Source organism: Danaus plexippus, chromosome Z (genome assembly GCF_018135715.1).
Source record: "Danaus plexippus chromosome Z, MEX_DaPlex, whole genome shotgun sequence".
Taxonomy (NCBI): Eukaryota; Metazoa; Arthropoda; class Insecta; order Lepidoptera; family Nymphalidae; genus Danaus; species Danaus plexippus.
This window is the reverse complement of record NC_083559.1, coordinates 14390930-14409229: the sequence shown is the minus strand read 5'-3', so window position 1 is coordinate 14409229 and position 18300 is coordinate 14390930. Positions and strand designations below refer to the sequence as shown.

Below are 18300 nucleotides of genomic sequence, written 5' to 3'. Positions count from 1 at the left end.
TGCGGTCAAAACTATGGCTGTCGAGTGTCGATTTACAGTGTTGGTCGACAAGCTTTGAAGCCTTGTTGTAATTTTTTTAATATTGTTCTTCAATATATTATTTTAATGTAAGAAGAATAACAGATAAATAACTAATAAAAGAATGGCATTTAGGGGTTGAAAATATTTAAACTGAGGGACGGCTGCCGTCCGTGGTTAGTATGACATGTTTTGTATTTTTGCTTCCGTAATGATTTGCTTTGTATTTTCATCTCGCAATTATCCCTAGACTTACGCTAACGTATCCTATTAATATTTGTATATTACTTTAAAGCATTTTGTAGTTAATATAATCTTTTGTCATTTAGATTCTGGGATCCCTTTCACTTTAATATGGTCATTTATTCGTGCTCTACTTATTTTGAAGACTGTTTTCTTTTTGTGTACCAAAATAGCTCTTGGATATCAGTGCTTCCGTCAACATAACAATTCAAATCATTTAATTTTATAAGGACAACATAATAGTACAATTTAAACAAGTGACCTACTTGTCTTATAAACGTCTTGCAAATATAACATTTGCCTGTCGTATTTATATTTCGATTCTAGTTCGAGTAGTTTTGTTGTCAATGTTGAAGCTAGATAATTTTATGCTATTATCTAGCATTGTCTTGCTGAAAATAGACTTATTCATAGAATTATTGTTACAAATGAATACTTAGATACAATTTTAACTATATCTGTCTTTATATCTGACTTTCAGATATTTTAACAATTTATAGCTGTAAAAGATTTAACCGTACGTAATGAAATTAGTATTAATATTGATAACAAAATTTAAATTATAGTACAAGTATTAAATTATTTGTAATAATAATAATTCTATCAGTAATAGAGTAACCTGGGTAGCAATTAAAATACATAATGTAACAGAAATCAATATATATATATATAAAATTCACCACATAGAAGATTTAAACAATTTTAAACACAAAGATAATAATAATGAGAATGTGTGTATTTCAAGTAAATGTCTATGAATATCCAATTTCATTGCTAGTTTTTTTTTATTAGCTTTAAGAAAATTCGTTTTACTTTATATAGATATATATTTACGGTAATTTGTTTGGATGATAAATTTTTCATAAAAGTTAACAAGCATAGAGATATTTTTCATAATAGACATAACCGCTGGCTAAAGCTAGTATCACTGTTATGTTAAGGAGTGGAATTGTATTGTATATGTAAAGTCGGGTTTCACCAAACATTGTAGATCATGCTTATTTTATAAGCAAATCTTTTATTTCTTGTTATGAGATCGGATTCTGTTATTAATTGATCAATGTGTGTACACTGTCTTTTGTAGTTCAAACAAAATTCAGACTATACATTTTGTTACCAAAATTAATTATATTCAATTAAAGTAAACTGTTTGTTTCAGTGCTAAAAAAATTATTACTTTTTGAGGTATTGTATCGAAAATGGCACAAGTCGGTGCTAACATGGAATACCAAGAATATAAATGGGCTTACTCAATTATGGATTCATCTAAGTAAGTTTGTTTATTTGATTGTATGTAATGACTTTTGTGGCTGCTGATAGGAATTCCGAAATCAAAAAACTGTTAGCTGACTATTTGTTTTTGTCAATGAAAAGATTGTGGTATTATTTATGACAGAAATTGTCAAAAACAGAGTTTTTTTTTTTAATATTATTTTGATTTTATTTTCAATTGTTTGAAATAAGTAGTGTAATGAATTGTAATGAATATCAACAGGGTGTCAGCTTGTTTGATCTCAATGTTGCTGATAGTTTACGGCAGTTTCCGGTCTCTTAATATGGAGAGGGAAGCGCGCGAACGAGCCGAGAGGGAGACTTCATCTACATCCTCGGCTAATAATAGTGAGTGATTTAAATATAGAACAGGTAAGTATTATAATAGAAAAAAGGTTATATAAATATTTATTTATCTATTTCATATTAGACTTAATTGTATAGAATTCATGAACCTTTAACAGGATTCGAATCTGCGACTTCGTGATACGTCGTCCCAGTCGCTTTGATATTTGAGCTATCGTGCCATCGCTTATACACGTTCTTTATATCGTTTATTTAAAAAAATAATGTAGTCAATAATTATTTTTACATAATCGGTTGATTTGGAAACATTTTATTAGTACGTTACCTATTCACATGTGACTGGATATCGGAGATGACTGCGAACAATTGCTGACGTCACGACCGTGACGTCAAAGTGTAAATCAAATAGCGAATATTAGTGTAAGTACATGAGTAGGCAGTAGTAGATGAGTAAATTATTATGGCGTACTTCCAGATGTCCAGACCCTGAGTACTATGCAGGCTCTGTGCTTCCCTCTCGGTTCGTCTGTGGCGTTGCTGATAATGTTCTTCTTCTTCGATTCCATGCAGACCCTAGTCGCTATATGCACAGCCAGTAAGTTATATTATTATGGTATTTGAACCAGCACTACATTTGTTACAAACAAAATTGTTTGTTGGAATTCTATTATAAGTAACGGTTTACATTATAAAAAAAATGATAGCAACAAATTTGATATCAACTGTGACTACACTTCTTGCTTTTCTTGCGTTTTTCTACAAGAATTGTTTTTGAACGTGGTCTATATATATATGTATATTCAAAAAGATCTTTGAGAAACTTAGAGAAATTCTTATTTTTAATGGCAATTATATAATTCTCTCCTGTTTAAAGTATACATATCAGGAGGTACATTTGGAAACACACTGAAGTTTTGTCGACTATATATAAAAATATGGACTTGTAACCCTGGATTAGGATTTTTATAAAACGCTTTTAAAATATAATTACATGTATTAATTTTGTTGTAACTGGGATCTTACATAGTAAGAAATGATAATTCAATACATTATCTGTATTGTTATAGACTGAGTCACCAATAATTTTTACGTGTTCCCACATTCGTTGCAGTTTCAGTCTAACGAGACGATCTAAACTGTTGGAAACTATAGAAACACTAGTTTTTGACCGCCACTCCGTCCGCGTGAACGGAGTTGAGGTCAGACAGAAATGTGTAAAGTTTTGAAACAATAATACATATAGTAATGTAGGCTAAGTTGCAGACATTTCATTTTAAATAATCTAGATACGGACTGCAGCGCCATCTGCCCGGCTGAGTTGGGAATCTAAACCATCTGTGACGTCATACAATCATCATACAAATGCGTACAAAAAATCATTGAAATTGGTCCAGTCGGTTAGCAGTATAAATATATATATGTATATAAATTAATTCATTGCTTTTTTCATTATCATATACATATCTCAAAAATCATATTCTCTTTCAGTTATAGCATGCGCGGCGCTGGCGTTTCTATTGACGCCGCTCTGCCAGTACGTAGCGGGCGGCGTGGTGGGGGCGGGGGCTGCGCGCTGCGGACGGTACTCCGCCCCCGAACTGGCCGCAGCCCTACTGGCAGCCGCTATAGTAGCAGTGTGGGTACTCACAGGCCACTGGCTGCTCATGGACGGTGAGATGCGTTTTATTATGCAGTATTCATCACTAGTACTAATTTTAGTACTAACTCAGCCTCGTTATAACTTAGCTCCTGTATGTTGATATGACGACGTGTTTATATTTACACTAGCTCTTGCCCGCCGATATACAGAATAAGACTAGTTTTGTTATACCGTCAGCGTTGTCCGTCCGTTGTGACTTACGTAGTATAAGTTTTATATCTAGTATTGTATGGAGATTTAAGAAATAAGTTTTTGACTGTATATTATTCTGACATCAAGAGCTATATCACTGGAAAGTCTCATCAAAATCGGTTGAATAGTTCATGCGTAATAGTGTTACAAACATCCATACACGCGTTCTTCAAATTTGTTATCATTATGGTGAGGCTCTTAAGTAGATGACATAGGAATGTTCTCGAACATTTTAACCACAGGCTCTTGTAGCTATCGCTATAAAATAAGTCCATGAATAATATGATATTCAGGATATCTTGCTTGAAAAATTATTAGTGAAGGTGAAGTTACATACCACAGATTATAATTAATTTGATAGTAATGTACCTACCTACCATAGATTATATACAACTAATTTGAATGTAATTGATCTTTCAGCTATGGGTATGGGCCTGTGTGTGACCTTCATCGCTCTCATCCGTCTGCCGTCTCTGAAGGTGTCCACGTTGCTCCTCACCGGTCTCCTCTTGTACGACGTGTTCTGGGTGTTTTTCTCCTCCTACATATTCACCACCAACGTCATGGTGAAGGTTGCCACTAGGTGATTATAACTGGCCATAAATATTTTTAATATTATGATATATATCTCAAAATAGATGTAAGAAATAGTTTTTTATTATCAAATTAAGTGTGAAATAGTCTGTGACTTTTGTTGGATCATTGATAACGAAGTACATTAGCGAAAATGATACAGTATTATCCAATATTAAGTGATATGTAGAAATATCTGGTTCATACGTTTTGTGAAAAAAAAAAATTATATTACTATTGGCGTTTAATATATGTGAATTTCTACTAACCGCTAAAAGTCTATGGATTTTCACCACATCACTTATGCCATTTACCCATAAATATAAGAATTCTGCGAGTTTGTTATATTTTTATACAATTTAATCTGCGAATATTCAATAATTACTAATAACAACGCATTAGAATATATTGCTAAGCGATTGAAACTTTACATGAGACATCGGAAGCGATTGAACATAGATTTATACTGAGCGCACACCATAGACAATGTAAAGTAGCAAGGAAAGAATATTTAGTGGCCTTGAATAAAACAAGATGTGATTAACAGTAGCAAATTTTGCGAAATATTTATCTTTTGACCTGAAATATAGTAAAAATGCGACCGTTTTATATTTATCTAGCGATTTGTTGAAAAAAAAAAACAACTTTAATTCTGTCTATGGTAATCATATAGTTATACAGCCCATCGGGAAGCTATGGCTTGATATTGCGAAATTAAGAAATTATCTATTTCCTTAATATGTAATAGCTAGATTTAAATTTTGACATCGTTTATCATTTACAAGCGAAATATTTCAGGGTTTAAAAGGCATTTTTCATATTTTAAATTTAATTTTTTCAATATTGATACATTCGAAGCCCGCTGGTAGCCATTTATTTGACTTCATACATTTTCATTAATAAAATTTCAATATTCATGCAGGTTCGATTCCTGCTTGTGTCTATGCATTATGAATTTTCATTAAAGAAAAAAAAAATCAATCTTTATGCATGCAACTTTGAAATCCGCTCGTGTCGATGATTTTTCATTAAATATTTTCCTGAAACGTTTTTCAATATTCATGCAGGTTCGATTCCTGCTTGTGTCTATACATTATGTAATTTCATTAAAGAAAAAAAATCAATCTTCATGCACGCAACTTCGAAATCCGCTCGTGTCGATGATTTTTTCATTAAATATTTTCCTGAAACGTTTTTCAATATTCATGCAGGTTCGATTCCTGCTTGTGTCTATACATTATGTAATTTCATTAAAGAAAAAAATCAATCTTCATGCACGCAACTTCGAAATCCGCTCGTGTCGATGATTTTTTCATTAAATATTTTCCTGAAACGTTTTTCAATATTCATGCAGGTTCGATTCCTGCTTGTGTCTATGCATTATGTATTTTCATTAAAGAAAAAAATCAATCTTCATGCAGGTTCTGATACTGATCTTGCGAATGATTTTTCTATTTTGCATTTCCAATTTATTTTTTTTCAATATCCATATGCAAGCACGAAACACATTTGTATCGATGCATATTTCACTCTGTTTTCAATTATTTATTTCAATATTCATGCTGGGTCGAGTCATGCACGTATCGATTGAGTTTACAATCATATTCTATTTGAATTTTAATTTAACTATTTGTTTTTACAATAAGATTAAACGAATATTTCCGATTTGCTTTTTATTCCACAATCATTAATATTTTTTTTGCTTTATTTTTTTGTTTTTAAGCATGGAGCTGGCAGCGTATATTCATGTGATGTATTTACTCTAGTGCAATCGTACTTATTTTGCAGACCTGCGAATTTTTATCATAATATATATATAACTTCATATGTTTATCAAAACCGGCGATATTTTAAGTTCATTTTTTTTTATATATGTACATACTAGTTTTTGCCCGCGACTTCGTCCGCGTAAATTTTAGGATTAGTTATATATAGCTTTTACCCGTGACTTCGTCCGCATTGGATAGTATTTTTGTATAGTAGTATGTAAAAACCTGAGCTGTACTTTTATGTACGTATGTTTGAATTGTGCCGAGATGGGATGAGACCATACTGAGTGTGATTGTCATAGTTTAGGTTAGGTTAATACATTTTAAGAAGAAGATAGTTTACTGCAATACATTTTTATATTCGATGGTTTTTGTTTTTCCTTCCTTGGCCAGAAAAGTAATTTTTCCCATGGGAATGCGTTATTTTCCCGCGGTCAAAAGTAACTCATGTCCTTTCTTGAGTCTCAAACTATCTCCTAACCAAATTTCATTTAAATCTGTTCAGTAGTTTAGGAGTAAAAGCGATCGGCCCGCCTGAATGTTCCCATGGGAATGCGTCATTTTCCCGGGGTAAAAAGTAGCCTATGTCCTTTCTCAGATATCAAAACATCTCCATACCAAATTTCGTGCAAATTGTTTCAGTAGTTTAGGCGTGATTGAGTAACAGACAGACAGAGTTACTTTCGCATTTATAATATTAGTATGGATGTATGTATAAATGAAAGTTTTTGCAATGCGTATTAATATGCAAGTGTTACTGCTTAGTACTCGTGCCAGTTACTAACCAGCTCTGAATATGTGTTTGTGTCGTAACAATAAAAATGTATTATATCAAATAAAATGCTCTGCGAGGTTGTAAGCTTTGTATGAAACTGACGATTTAATTACGAAATTTCAAATTGCTTTAAAAAAAAAACCAGATCACAGTCTATCCTGGTATAGTATGGAATTATTTCTGAGTTATAAAATTCTACTAATATTATGTCTCATTAAAATCTGCAGTATATAAAATTGGCTAAGCATTCATATTTCAAATGTTAGTTAGCAATCCACCCTTAATAAAATTGCTAAGGATTGTATTCTTGCAAAAAAAATTTTTATAATAATTTTTTATAACATTTTATTCCATTTTTAAATATGTCGATAACATCGTCAAATTCTGCATGATATTTATATATGAAAGATCCATTGCAAATCTCGTAAACAACTCTATATATATATACACACAAAAATCATAAAACGGCAAATAAAATGAAAGCTATTAGTGTATAAGTTGACATGAAGTGTATTAATGATTGCAGACCGGCTGAGAATCCTATGAACGTGGTAGCCAGGCGTCTTCAGCTCGGCGGTGCTATGAGAGACGCTCCAAAACTCTCTCTGCCCGCCAAACTAGTCTTCCCTTCAATGCATCACCAGGGACACTTCTCTATGCTCGGTCAGTTAAAGGAATTTGGTATTTTCATGACCTTTAAAATCCATTAAATAGTTATGTTTTAGACATTTAACCTGTTTAACAATAAAAAAAATAAAAATTTAAACGAATAGGTAGCTAGCTCCCTCTTGCGTATGTGACGTCATAGTGCATATTCCATGCAAATTTGTTCGCGCCGATCCTCTCACAGAATGTTCTTATAAAAGCGACAATAATATGCACGATGACGTCACACCAATCACATTACGTGATTTTTATATCATATTGGACCACTTTTATTTATTTAAAAAATTATTTGTAAAAATTAAATTTTAATCTCACTTAGATGTTTTACGTGTATCCAAGTATTTGTTATCTGAACTTTATTTTCATGCTAATCTAAAATCATTTTCGTGCAAATACCCAAGTGTATGTATCGGGCTTAACACAAATTCGTTGTTTTAAAAGAGAGTGACGTCACTAATGTCACTGCAGTACGTTACGTGTTATGCCAAAATTAATTTTTTTATATTCTTCAAAATATGTCGTATTTCTCGAAGGTTCTTCATATTAACATTATTCAATGGTTCGCACTCCTTGAACTCTGCTGTCATATTTATGCCAAAATTCATACATAGTTCTATTCTCCTTTAAAATAAGTTTTTATAATAATTAATGATGTCGCCGATATATATAATGTATAGTACTTCGCTGATACTACTCATCTTAAGTATGGTCGTGGTAATATAGGGGGCTACGCGACTGCTACTTGATGCACACGAGATTGCTAAACACAAATAAATCTGCGGATAAGTAACTCGTCGCGTGTATTAATAAATTTAAGCGAAGTCATGAAATTGTTTAGTAAAGTTATGACAATGGATATGCTTTATCAATTACGCAAAAGCACTTTCAGGTTTCTGAGTTACGAACTAGTGTAAATAAAATTGCTATCAGCTGACTTCAGCTGCTCTATGATCGGGTTAGATTAATTTAGTTTGATTGTGTATTTAGATATGTCTCGTAAAAACTTCCTTCAATGACTTCAATTGTTTTATATATCTGTCTAAAAATATCCTATTTTCTATTGATACCTTCATCAGTTCTCACGCCCAAAACCTGAAACGAAATACAAACCACGCAGAGGCGAATATAAAGTAGCTTATGGGATCTGAAATTAAAGGACAAGATAAAAAAAATAAGAATACTAGCAACGAAACAGTTAACTGGTGGTTTAAATTTCTCGTTGAAACCGTAATGAGCGAGACACAGTTACGACGCTGGCAAGTGGATCATTAGAGTAGTGTAATAGTGAAAATACATAGATATATTTAAACGAAACTAATATATTTTCGGATATACTACGCGGATTTTATTATTATAAAACTACATAATCCCGACGTTTCGGTTACTTTGCAGCAACCGTGATCACGGGCAGACGAGATGTGTAGTTTTAAAATAATAAAATCCGCGTAGTATATCCGAAAATATATTAGTTTCATTTAAATGAATAAAACTCGTGAAAGTCTTAGATCTCATTATACATAGATATAGTAGAAAATATATATATTCAAAGAAGTTTTTCCAAATAAATTACCATTTCAATTTAACTTTTGTTAAAAATATTCCAATGAGACTAAAAGGAACGAGAGGGCTTTATTTTATCATATTTTTTAATATTTTTTCTTTCATTCGTCGTAATATCATCGGATGCGTCTTGGGATAAATATATCTTGTGCGTTAGAAACAAGCTGTTTATACACGACAAATTGTGTTACGAGATGATAAGCATTAGTGTGGGGACTACAGGATACGTATTATTGAACAACAGTTCAATCAAGGGTGATTCGAGTGTTGAATATAACAGACGTTAAATAATAAATTGCTTACTAATGTATCATTTCCTGTTATGACGGATAATTTAATGGGATGAAAAACATTTTATATGTAAGGAGGTAACCTCGTGGTACTAATAAAAAAAAAGATATGTACAAAAAATATAAACAGAATTTTTATAATGATTTCATAAACATTAATGTATTTTCATTAAATAATATGTGGTTCACTTAATTCTTTATATTTGCTTATTGATGAAATAAAGGATAAATTGGTTTACACTAAACAAATAAAAAATGTTAGTAACCTAATATTTTTCCGCACTCTTCAGATGTCTTAACATACGACATTCTGATAAAATAGAATTTTTAACATATAGTGAAAAAAAAATCTTTTCACAAAACATACTAACGGATTATTCCATGAATCTGAAGTCACCATTACATTGAAATTCAACAAATGGATATTTAAATACATTTTCCTTCTATTACATTCATATACATGAGATAAGGAAAATGAAACTCTCCCTCTCTCTCTCTCTCTCTCTCTCTCTCTCTCTATAAGTATAAAGGGTTCTGTAAGAAAAATTTCAACATATATATAAGAAACATTATATATATATATATATATATATATATATATATATATATATATATATATATATATATATATATATATATATATATATATATATATATATATATATAATAGATATAATAGATATATTGCTTTTCTGACTGATCAAAGTTAGTAACCATTTTTCACAGGTAATTATTACATTCAATACGTTCTTAATTATTTCATTGGCAGAGACCTCGACTTGCCATATATAAAATGGACGGACGGTCATTTCGCTGTATGAATTCGTTATCTGTATAATAGATTAATTATCTGTGGTTTTCACTAATTGGGCAGATTTTTTTTTTGTTTATTGCATGAATATATTTTATATTCCGCTGGAGTAAGTTGGAGTGAAATATTAGTAACGGGTCCAATATAGTATATTTATATTTACTCTGTATCTGCGGTATGCGTTTGTTGTTCTTTATATTGAAAACGAATTTGATTGTTGAAAATGAAATAAGTTTTTTTCGCAACCTAATGTAAATAATAAGGGTTATTTAGGGATTTGTTATTTTAACAAAATATGCAGATAAATTAAAAAAGCCATGCATTGCCTACTGTGTCCTGTAATGATTCAGATCGTAAGTCATACTTATTTAAGCACATACGATCTTTTAAGGACCACTAAGGACGTATCAAGTGACAATCGTTCCAAATTTATTATAATATTATAAATTGATAACATTTAATTTTGTTTCTCGTGTTGTAATTTTGTATGCGCCTTTGATGATTTCTACATACTGTAGACGGTTGTAAAAAAAAAACATTCTCTGTAAATATCTCAATCATTCCTACTACAGTGGCCAGTCAGACAGTACTCAATCAAGCCCATTGAGGCAAAGACAATCATGCAATAATCTTTTATAACGAATTAAGGTATAGTTGTATTTATATCACTTTAATAGTACAGAAAATTTTAAAATGTACTCTTAAAAATATAACACGTGTATTGAGACGTTATTAGATATTATTAGCAAAGAATTCAGTCATTTTTGGTAACAAGATGTTTCAAGCCACATCATCATTTTGGTGAACATTTATAGCACTTGGTACTGATCTACCTGACAGGTACTGACAGGTACTGCTGAGCATTTTGAGAGCTACTCTCATAAAATTATTATTAAATTATCCACGTACGTGAAAATGCTAGCGAGTGCTGTTGACAAAAGAGAGAATTTACATCATGTATAGTGTTGTAGCTGTAATAACAAAATATGATTTATTTATGATAACACGTACGTAGCCGGTAAACCAAAGTTTCGATATTAACAAACATTTTGGCAGCGTGTTTCGTAATACCACAGATTATATATTTTTTATTCATTTCATCATCACGTAACAGTGTGGTAACGACCAATTTGAGAAAAACGTAAACAGATTATGTCTAAAGGTCATTTCAATATATATTGTCAATCTTGTAAATAAAGCAATTGGCCACGATTACACCGCTCTTACGTTCAATTGAATGTCAGCCCTGATAATAATTACATCTCAATGAACCCGCCAATGTTTTCAACAAACTTTTCATCATTACAACTGTGTATATATGGTATATTTTATAAAATAATTTTGAACACGAAAGTTTATTGCGTTTGCCAAACTGACAGAATCATGTTTTACTCATCAAAGTGAGTGTTGTACATGATAAATATATAATGAACTGGGTTTTGCCCACGGCTTCGTCTGGGTTATTTTCCAAATCACAAAATGTATAGCTGACCGGTCGAACTCTGTTCCTCCTTAAAGCTAATAAATAAGAAAATTTTGGATTATATATATTTTTTTTCCGATCGTTTGAAAAGTATCCTACGTCCTTTACCTGGATACGATCTCTCCACCAATTTTCACCATCACCCGTAAGGCGGATTTCGAGTTATAAATAGTGTGACTAACGCGACTTTCTTTCATAATCATTATTATTTGAACTTTAACCAACTGACAAATATTTAAAAAGATCTGATTATAACAAACACTATATTTTTGTTATTTTCTTTATGTTTAACCGACTGGCTGTGATGTAAATCAGCTAATACTGAGAAGTTAAATTGCATTTTTTCTGGTATTTAGCAGGTGGAACCAAATATAGATAGAAACCTCTAAAAAGTACAAACCCTATTGTGGCTCTTCGAGTATCGACCGTTAACCTAGAGTACCTTACATCCCACCAGCAAATACTTAACAGTTCCAACTGCCTCCCAACAGAAAGAGCAAGATTTTTCGTTACTTTACCCTTTCTTACTAAATTACTCTGATCTGAGAGTCAGTCGGAAGGCATTGAGGTAAAATTTTAGTAGTGCTGGTGACCATTCATTAATTAGAGTGCGCCATTTTAGTGCTATTGGGAAGCAAAAATCTACTATTTGTAACCACTCGTTCTGCATTTCTAAACACATTAAAAAAAGCTCATTAATAAATAATATATTTATATATATTTATTATAATAAATTAAAGTTTTTTTTTAATAAATACTCTAAAATAGCAATTAAGATTAAAGTATCTTTCACATCACTAGGGGCATATACAAGTCTCTGTCAATATCAGCTGATCATGTTTGTTTACAAGATTTTTAATTTCTATTGTAACGAACTATAGTGTCAATAAAAAAATGGCGGCTATAATATGTCAAAACAGAGAGCAGATCTAATTCTCATGACTTTGTTAAAAAATAAAATAAAATAAAATAAAATAAAAAGCATACATAGTTGATTTATCTTTATAAAAGAAAGACAAAGGCGACGTAAATATTGGGGATCGAAATCGACGACCTTATTTAAAATTTGTATTCTCATTTATTTTTTTTGCATTCAGCCAAAATTACGAATCGTAAAGCAGTCTACGTATACTCTGTAATTTTTACATTAAAAATTATGTGGCATATTGTTGAGTGTGAGGAATAAAATATATATATATATATATATATATATATATATATATATATATATTTATAAAATATATGTCTGTAACTGTAGGTCTCGGTGACATCGTGATGCCGGGATTGTTGCTGTGCTTCGTCTTACGTTACGATGCTTACAAGAAGGCGACGCTCGTGTGTCAGATGGGACAAGTCCCCGGTCCCAGGTCAATGGTGAGCTGTAATTTTAATTGTTAAGTTATTTTATTGCATGTACTAGTTTTTGTCCGTGACTTCGTCTTCCTCGTCGCTGTTTGTTTGATGGACAAATGTATCATGCATATTTTCTGGCATGGACAATTTCTGTCACGTGACTACATACTACATGGGGTCTGTTAAAATATGCTCCCGTACCAACTACAGGGAGCAACGGATTAAATTATAGCCTATGTTTAACCTACGTCATTGTAAGGTTTAATCAAAATCTGTTCAGTAATCTCAATGGCAACAAACCTTTTATCTGTTATGATGCTGGTCACTGAGACTGAGGTCTACTTTCATGGCTCTTCGACTATCATAATTGAATAATATTCAGGACATTCATGAATAATTTTTTGATTAAGCAGACATTCTAGAAGCTTCGGAAGCCAATGTAGGATTGAAATAGGGCGTTTGATGTCATGTCACTGCTAACGTAACCTTGCCAATCTATAGAACATTATAGAATTAATAGCGTATGAAAAAAAATATAAGAATAACTAGCATTTACCCCCCGGTTTGTTTGTTTACAGTATGCCTTAAAATAGATACGTCGTACAAAAGTGAAAATTTAATTCCTCTAAAGGTTGCGTCCAGAAACGATATTAAATTTGCATCTAATTTTACCAAAGAAGTTGTCTTACATACAGTATCATCCGGTATATATATATATATATTTTTTTTTTTTTCAAACCATACTAAATTGTATAAATTAACTGAAAAATATTTTTTAACATATGATCACCGCGACTGATGTCTTACGATATCAAATCTACTGGATTTGTACTTGTAATAGAAGTAAGGAAGGTCGGCGGATCACAGAAACGATGGAAGGACGACTTAGAAGAGACGGTCGGCAAAGACCAACAAAAATACCACGTGATAGAAAAAAATGGAAAGAATTTGAGGAGACCTGTACCTTACGAGGGGTTCCTATAGTATACATTTTAAGGAAAAGCTAACATTAAAATTAACTATGTTCTAAACTTCACTAACATAGATTTAAGTAATGAAATAAAAAAAAGCATAGTTATATTATAGGAAATAAAAGGCTTCATTATTATTATTAATAGAAGTAAGGAGTACACAGTATTAATATTTCCAGGGCTCTCGTCTGACGTACTTCCATTGCTCGTTGCTGGGTTATTTCCTTGGCCTGTTGACTGCTACCGTATCCGCGGAGGTTTTCAAGGCAGCTCAGCCGGCGCTACTCTACCTGGTGCCCTTCACGCTGCTCCCGCTCCTCACAATGGCATATGTTAAGGTTTGACACGCTTATATACTTTTATTGGTACATAATGTTTGTTATGTAATAGCTATATGTAAATTTTGAATGGAAGTTTTTTTTTTAGTTTATAAAAAATGTCAATTGTCCAGTAATTTATGCATAAAAAGGTAGATATTCTGCATATTTTGGATATTTTTTCGCTCGATTTGGCTTAATTTTTAATGCTCACTCTAAGTTCATGTGTTGAAAGTACTTACACAGTACTTAGTCTTTGTGCTGGTAACAAAATACTGTGTTGTCTTCAGACACAGAAAAATGTTTACGGTTGTATCGAGGAACATTAAGAATTCAAGGACTCGGTTAAGAAAAAAACTTCATGGTGACGGCCATTTCTATTAGTTTTACAATTTTTCTCGTAATTTTTATAAACAAAATAATTTGAATTAAAATTTCTTAATTCATTCACGTGTGTTCCGTAGCCTATGGACTATTTTTATTTCATCTGTATATATATATATATATATATATATTTGTTATTTTAAAAATATATTGAAGTATTGAATAGAAATTTTGATAGTAACTACATACTACAATATAGTCATATATATATATATATATATATATATATATATATATATATATATATGACTATATTTTGTTAGAATTAAATAACCACCATTGTTATCTAAATAATTATAATAATTAAAGCAAAATAACACAATTATGTATGGTGGCAACCGGAGGTTCCAGGAAAACTACGAAACTTACTTATATGTGTATTATAATAAGAATTACATATTAAAACTTACAACCTATACCTAGGACTACATGATTGCCCCGATGTTAGGACAGCAATGCCATTCCATAGCTCGTGTGGTATCAGGAATCTCCTGGTTCACACGGCCACGTGTTCGTTCCGCGAAGTCAGCGGCGTTACTTGTTATATGATATCTTATCCATACAACGATGTTGCCCCGGCGATGTTCATTTATTTTTTAATATGTTGCGCGTCCTTAACAAAACTTATTTAATGTTTCTTTAATTTTTTTTATTGACAATAACTGACGCGGCCGCCGTTATAATTTTTCTTTGTCTGTTAACTATAATAAATTTAGAAAAATTCTGATATTCAGTTCAGATTTTATTTTTTTCAAATTTATTGCGAGTCTCGCCGTGTGCGAACACTATGCCGTGGATATCATTACTTGTTGTGTTCCCAAACAGCCGTTATCGAACGCAGTCAAAGATTTCCATTGTTCATTTCCTATTTATTTTTATTTTTTCCTCATTATTAGGTTCCCGATATTTCGACCTTGATTTATCAATAAATAATTTTAGAGGCAACAGCCAAATTTTTTTTTAATTGATCAAACATGTATATAATCTGTGCCAGTTGAATTGGAACACAAGTAACTTGTAATTAATCATACTATGTCCCATGTTATTTCTGTCTGTAATCTCCATTAAGTACAAATAATAAGACAAAAACTCTGATGACATTCGTATTTTGGTTGTAATCGTCAGTCGGATGTATGTCTAGCGCTAATTGTAGCAAAAAAGGTGTTCTTCGATACAGAGAAAGTCTGAATAATGACAAGGTTTCAAAATGGACGTAGTTAAATTCAATCATATTATCTCTATAATAAAATGTTCAGGCAGGAAAGTTAATAAAATTGTTAAAAGTAATATAATATCACTATCAGAGATCTGTGTCCAAATTCCTTTGTATTAATATGTCTTGATGTGGGTCGTCGAATAGAACTTTAAATAAAAACTTACAAACTTTTGATGGATTCCGTTCGAATTTCAAATTTTGATATTTTTTTTTTTTAGTTAGAAGACTAAATATATACGACCTTTTTATATAGACCATTTTTGTCAAATAAATATATATGATTAAATAATATAACATATACATATATATTACATGAATATTATGTTTCCAGGGAGATCTGAGGAGAATGTGGAGCGAGCCTTTCATACCACCGTCCGGGAAGAGCGCTGCCGACTTCGACGTTTGAACCACGACACGCTCGGACGCGGACTAACTTTCTGAAAGGTGTATTTAATAATAAAAAAAAAACATTTTTGTATGTCTGTCTGAATAGTATTCCTCTGAGAGATTGTTCAAACTATACTTTTATATTTAGTTTCTATTAAGTACATAGGTAAAGTTTAAATGATTTGAAAATAATATTTATATGGGCATGAACAAAGTATGCTCAATAAATTATAGACGTCGTGGCATGTAAATTGAAATACTCACATTATTTTAAGTGTCCACAAATGTATCGTAAATTTATCACAAGAACAATATAAGTGACTCATTGTACAGTATTGTAATATGGCTGTTTTAGGCGGCCCATACATGTGCAAAAATTGTGCACAATATTTTTATTGTGCAATAATATTGAATACTCTCTTTGAATCCAAACGTTCAGTAATGTTTACCGATAAGATTGTCAAACCATTCACGTGACTGAACCCATCACGACCGCTCGAAACAGTGAACTGAAAAGATATTGCGCAAGACCAACTCTACACAGTACAAGAAATACTTATTGCCCAATAAAGTTTGAGCTCGCTCGAACTTCTGTTCAGTCATTGCGCAATTCTTCAATATCATCCCTACACTGCTAATAATATTGTACAACCAACTATATTGCGCAATATTATTGTAGATGTATGGGCCGAATCAGAGCCGGGCTTTTTAATGTAATTTTTCTTTGTTCGGTCTAAGTTTGTAAAAGCTTTTTTTTCTTTGTCACACGAATTTACACAGGGTGGCTTGTACCAGTGCACAGAGATTGAAAAATATAAATATATATATATTTCTTGATAATTAAAAATTATTATAATCATGATACAACACGAGAAAAAAGTTTGTGTGGAACTTTAACTAGAAATTAATGAGATCCGTATGTTATTTTATATCACAATTTATACGATATTAAAGAATATAATGTCTATTAATATGTAATAAAAACTTCAATACAAATGTTCAGGTCACAACGTCATATTAACATATACATAAATCTATAGAGATCTTTCACATCTGTGCCAAAATATCTGACAAATTTTATGTGGCAGACGAACAAGCAATGTGTATTGTGCGCACCTTATTAGATGAAAATATAAATCGTTTATGCAATATACTAATCTCATTAAAATCAATCTGATGTTTTCGATTCGTTGTTAGTATTGTAACTACTTGATTTACAAAAAAAAACAAAAAACGAAATGAATAAAAATGAGTAATGACAGAGCTGTGTGCGAAGGTAATGTTTAAAGAAAATAAATTTATATATACGTGTGTTTGAATATTCAAAATGTTCAAACATTTGGAGGTTTTTGTAGCGTTTCTTTGTAAACTTGTGTCACATTGAATAGTTCTACGGTTTACTCAATTTATGATCAAACTTTGTTATCACTGCCTTAGACTGATGTTTTCATAAAGATTTCTATGTGTTTGATTAATATAAGTAAATAATTGTCTAATTAGATTTCTAGGCTACCTAACGTTGTTAATTGAATTTATAAATGAAGTTTATGTTAGATGATAAGCATATGAGTGTTTTTTTTGGTAGCTATATATCTTTTGAATATCATTTTTATACTTGTATCCTATGTCTCTGATATATTTCTGAATTATTAACGAGCAGTATTTTTTTTTATATACAAAAAGTGATATAATTTTATCGAGGCTTATGATTGAAGTTTTGTATTAGTTTGACACGAACTCGAATTAATTTTGAATCCTCATTACGGGAAATGTAAGAATGAATTGTGTAAGATCTCCTAAAAGTCACCGGCTCATTTCTCATTTATAATAAAACGCGTTTCATATCATTCTGTACATAACCGTGAAATGTAAAATGTAAATTGGTATAAGTTTTCTATCACTTATCTCATGCCTTAAAAGTAATGTAAATATAGCAGACACATGACATTTTACTTACCCACATATATATGAAAAAATGCATTTAATATTTTTATATGTATGTGATGGTAATACCTAATAAAAATATTAGATGGACAGTCGGTTGTTTTAATAAT

The 18300-nt window shown here is 31.3% G+C and overlaps 1 protein-coding gene across 1 annotated transcript; it reads left to right on the top strand.

Annotated features, from left to right (window-relative positions):
• Positions 1 to 18282, top strand: LOC116777350 (signal peptide peptidase-like 3). Its single transcript, XM_032670850.2, has 10 exons — positions 1 to 194; positions 1421 to 1531; positions 1757 to 1881; positions 2315 to 2434; positions 3328 to 3510; positions 4112 to 4274; positions 7335 to 7471; positions 12877 to 12992; positions 14122 to 14280; positions 16191 to 18282. Exons 2-10 carry the CDS (start codon positions 1461 to 1463, stop codon positions 16263 to 16265), a joined length of 1149 nt encoding a protein of 382 aa, XP_032526741.1. The 5' UTR covers positions 1 to 194; positions 1421 to 1460; the 3' UTR covers positions 16266 to 18282.
• The last annotated feature ends 18 nt before the right edge of the window (positions 18283 to 18300 follow it).